General features: G+C 57.8%; 1 protein-coding gene across 1 annotated transcript; it reads left to right on the plus strand.

Moving 5' to 3' along the window:
- Positions 1-123: 123 nt before the first annotated feature.
- Positions 124-1794, plus strand: SPRG_16118 (hypothetical protein; the record flags this gene model as incomplete). Its single annotated transcript, XM_012355383.1, has 10 exons — positions 124-158; positions 201-393; positions 445-525; positions 588-724; positions 781-856; positions 903-965; positions 1022-1195; positions 1248-1343; positions 1393-1458; positions 1516-1794. The coding sequence occupies 10 exons, from the start codon at positions 124-126 to the stop codon at positions 1792-1794; spliced, it is 1200 nt and encodes a 399-aa protein (XP_012210773.1).
- Positions 1795-2597: the final 803 nt, after the last annotated feature.

The following is a 2597-nucleotide window of genomic DNA, read 5'->3' on the forward strand; positions in this document are numbered from 1 at the left end:
GCATCGAGCTTCTCGACCGCGTCGGGCAGCACCAAGAGGCGGCGTACGACAAGCTGTACCAATGGACGCTGCAGCACTGCGGCGGCGCCGAGACCGGAGCCCAGTCGCCTACTGCACCATGCCATGCGCCATCTCGCCGCCCGCCCCGCCTTCTACACGTACGTCCTGCCACGAGCTACCAAGATGGAGACCATATGTAGGCACTGCAAGGAAGCGCTCGTGGCTGCTCGGCGCGGTGCAATTTTGCGCCGCTTCATCCTGGCGCTGACACGGGGGGGTCCCAACGGCATTCCTCGCCCGATTGAGATCCATTCGCACGACCCGGTCCGGTATGCCGGTGATATGCTTGCCTGGGTGCACGCAGCGATCGCATCCGAGCACGAGTACTTTAAAGTACGCGCCATCAAAGCACATTGTTGGATGTACTCTGACGTGCCGCATTAGGTCTTGCTGGACGGGGCCGAAGTCGGCGAGACGCAGCGGCTCGTGGGCCACGCCTTTGAGGGCATCGCGCGACCGCTCGAGGTACCAAACGGACACCACGACCCACCATGTATTTCAGTATAAACGACACGACGTACGTACAGGTGCGCCTGCAGCAGACGCTCACGGGCCAGACCGCGTGTCCTGTGGTGTATCAAGTGGTGCACTTGCTCGGCTTTTACTGCGTCACCATGGCCAAGCTCGTGCCCCAAGACGCCGAGCTGAACACTGTGCTGGTCGAGTAGGATGCTGCGCCGATGTCGTATGAGGCAGTACACGAATATTACATCATCGTAGGTCGCTCGCCCGTGCCCGCACGAGCTTTGAGAAGCAGTGGCAACACCAAGTCGACCTCTTTCAAGCGGCCATGCAGGTATATAAAACGCTTCCGTCAACGACAAGGCATGCACCTGGAATAGGAAGACCGCGCCGACTTTACTCTCGTCGCTGCGCACGCGACACTCGATACGACGCACAAACTCGTAGGCTTGTTTCGTTGGATTTTTGATTTTAGACTGGATTTTGGATTGGTTGCTAGGCAAATTTGCTCGATATTTACCAAAGCGCGCTGCTCCCGTTTGGGGCCCAAGCCGCTGATGTAGCACCTGTCATTGAATGCTTCCTTGTTGCGCTCTCTGCATCCTCCAAGCAACGCCATGCCGACCGTAGCGACGCGCTCGTGTTCCAGCTCAACCAGCTCGGCTGCGTGCACGTATATATGGCACCCGCGATATCGTCCACCTATGGTATACCACGTGTTCTAGGCCACCCTGTCGCGCTACGAGGCGCTTGCAAGCGAGTGGTGCGCCGACCTCTCGCGCGACATTGGCGCCAGTATCGATGCGCTGGCCATCGCGCAGGTGCGACATGTAGGTAGGGCTAGGGTTTCACTTTCAAGGTCGTCTCTAGGCCTCGGTGGTGCTGCAGCGGTGCGCTGTCTCGACGCTCCTCGAACACATGGCCGCGGTGCGCGAGGTACATTACATTTGACAAAGACGATGGACAAGTTGTCATATATGTGCTCATTTGTAGGCGGGCAGCACGATGCCCGGCCTCGACGTCGACAGCGTTCGCATCATCGTGCACAACTTTTGCTCGCTGCTCATGGCGCTCGAATTCCCTGCCATTGAGCGCATCTCGCAACCAGACGTCCGCGACGAGGCGTACGCACGAGCCGCTCGCCGCCTCTGCGATGCGTACGAAGCGATCCACGCGTTCGTGTGTGATCCGGTCATGGGCTACGCCCAGCCATCGACGATCGTCGTGCACTCGCCCAAGGAGATTGAAACCATCTTGGATCTGGCGTCCTAGACGCGTTCAATGCGACGTATTATTGTCCCTTGTGTTGACAGCGCATCGACCTCTACTCTTTCGACGCGTGCTTGACGGGCCGCTCTGGTGGCCTGGAACCGAGAAAACGCAACTGAGAGAATTCATATCAGTTGATGAGGAAGTAAGTTGATTGACGGCCGCAGTGCGGACGAAGTCGACAGAAGCGGTTGTTCCCGAATGCCCACGCGACCCTATCGAATTCATCAAGTGCATCTTTTAGTGCACGGCTGCCCAAGGGCTCCTGCATGGAGGATGCCAGAACTGCCGTGCTGAGCAACGCGAGTTTACATCTATCTATCTATCTATCTATCAATCATCTATCTATCTATCTATCTATCTATCTATCCATGTGCAGTACTGTATAAGAGCGAATTATTCCTAGAACATCACGCCACTTGGGGCAACTTTGCCGACCTCGCCTTCGCCGACCCGTCGCTCCCCCGGATCCGGCGCCTGCTTACGTCAAAGGCAGTGCCCGACCGGTTCAAGTTTATGCTCAAGTACTGGTTCGACATTCGCGTGGGGCCGAGCATGCTTCCGGCGCCGTCGCCGCTGGTCCACGAACAACCGCTTTGGTCCAACCAGTTTCTCCCGGTAGATAGCTGTAGTTACATAGAAAAGACCACAAGATGGCACACTCGATACGCCCGGACGATGGCCAAGATCGGGATCACTCAAGCCCAGCACGTCCACGCCTTGATGCTCGCCGCCGCCCCGACGGAGACGCTCGCGACAAGAACTCAACGCCTCATCCACGCGGTGACGACAAAGTGTCGCGGCCG

The sequence above is a fragment of the Saprolegnia parasitica genome, assembly GCF_000151545.1.
Source record: "Saprolegnia parasitica CBS 223.65 unplaced genomic scaffold supercont2.237, whole genome shotgun sequence".
NCBI classification, from domain to species: domain Eukaryota; phylum Oomycota; class Saprolegniomycetes; order Saprolegniales; family Saprolegniaceae; genus Saprolegnia; species Saprolegnia parasitica.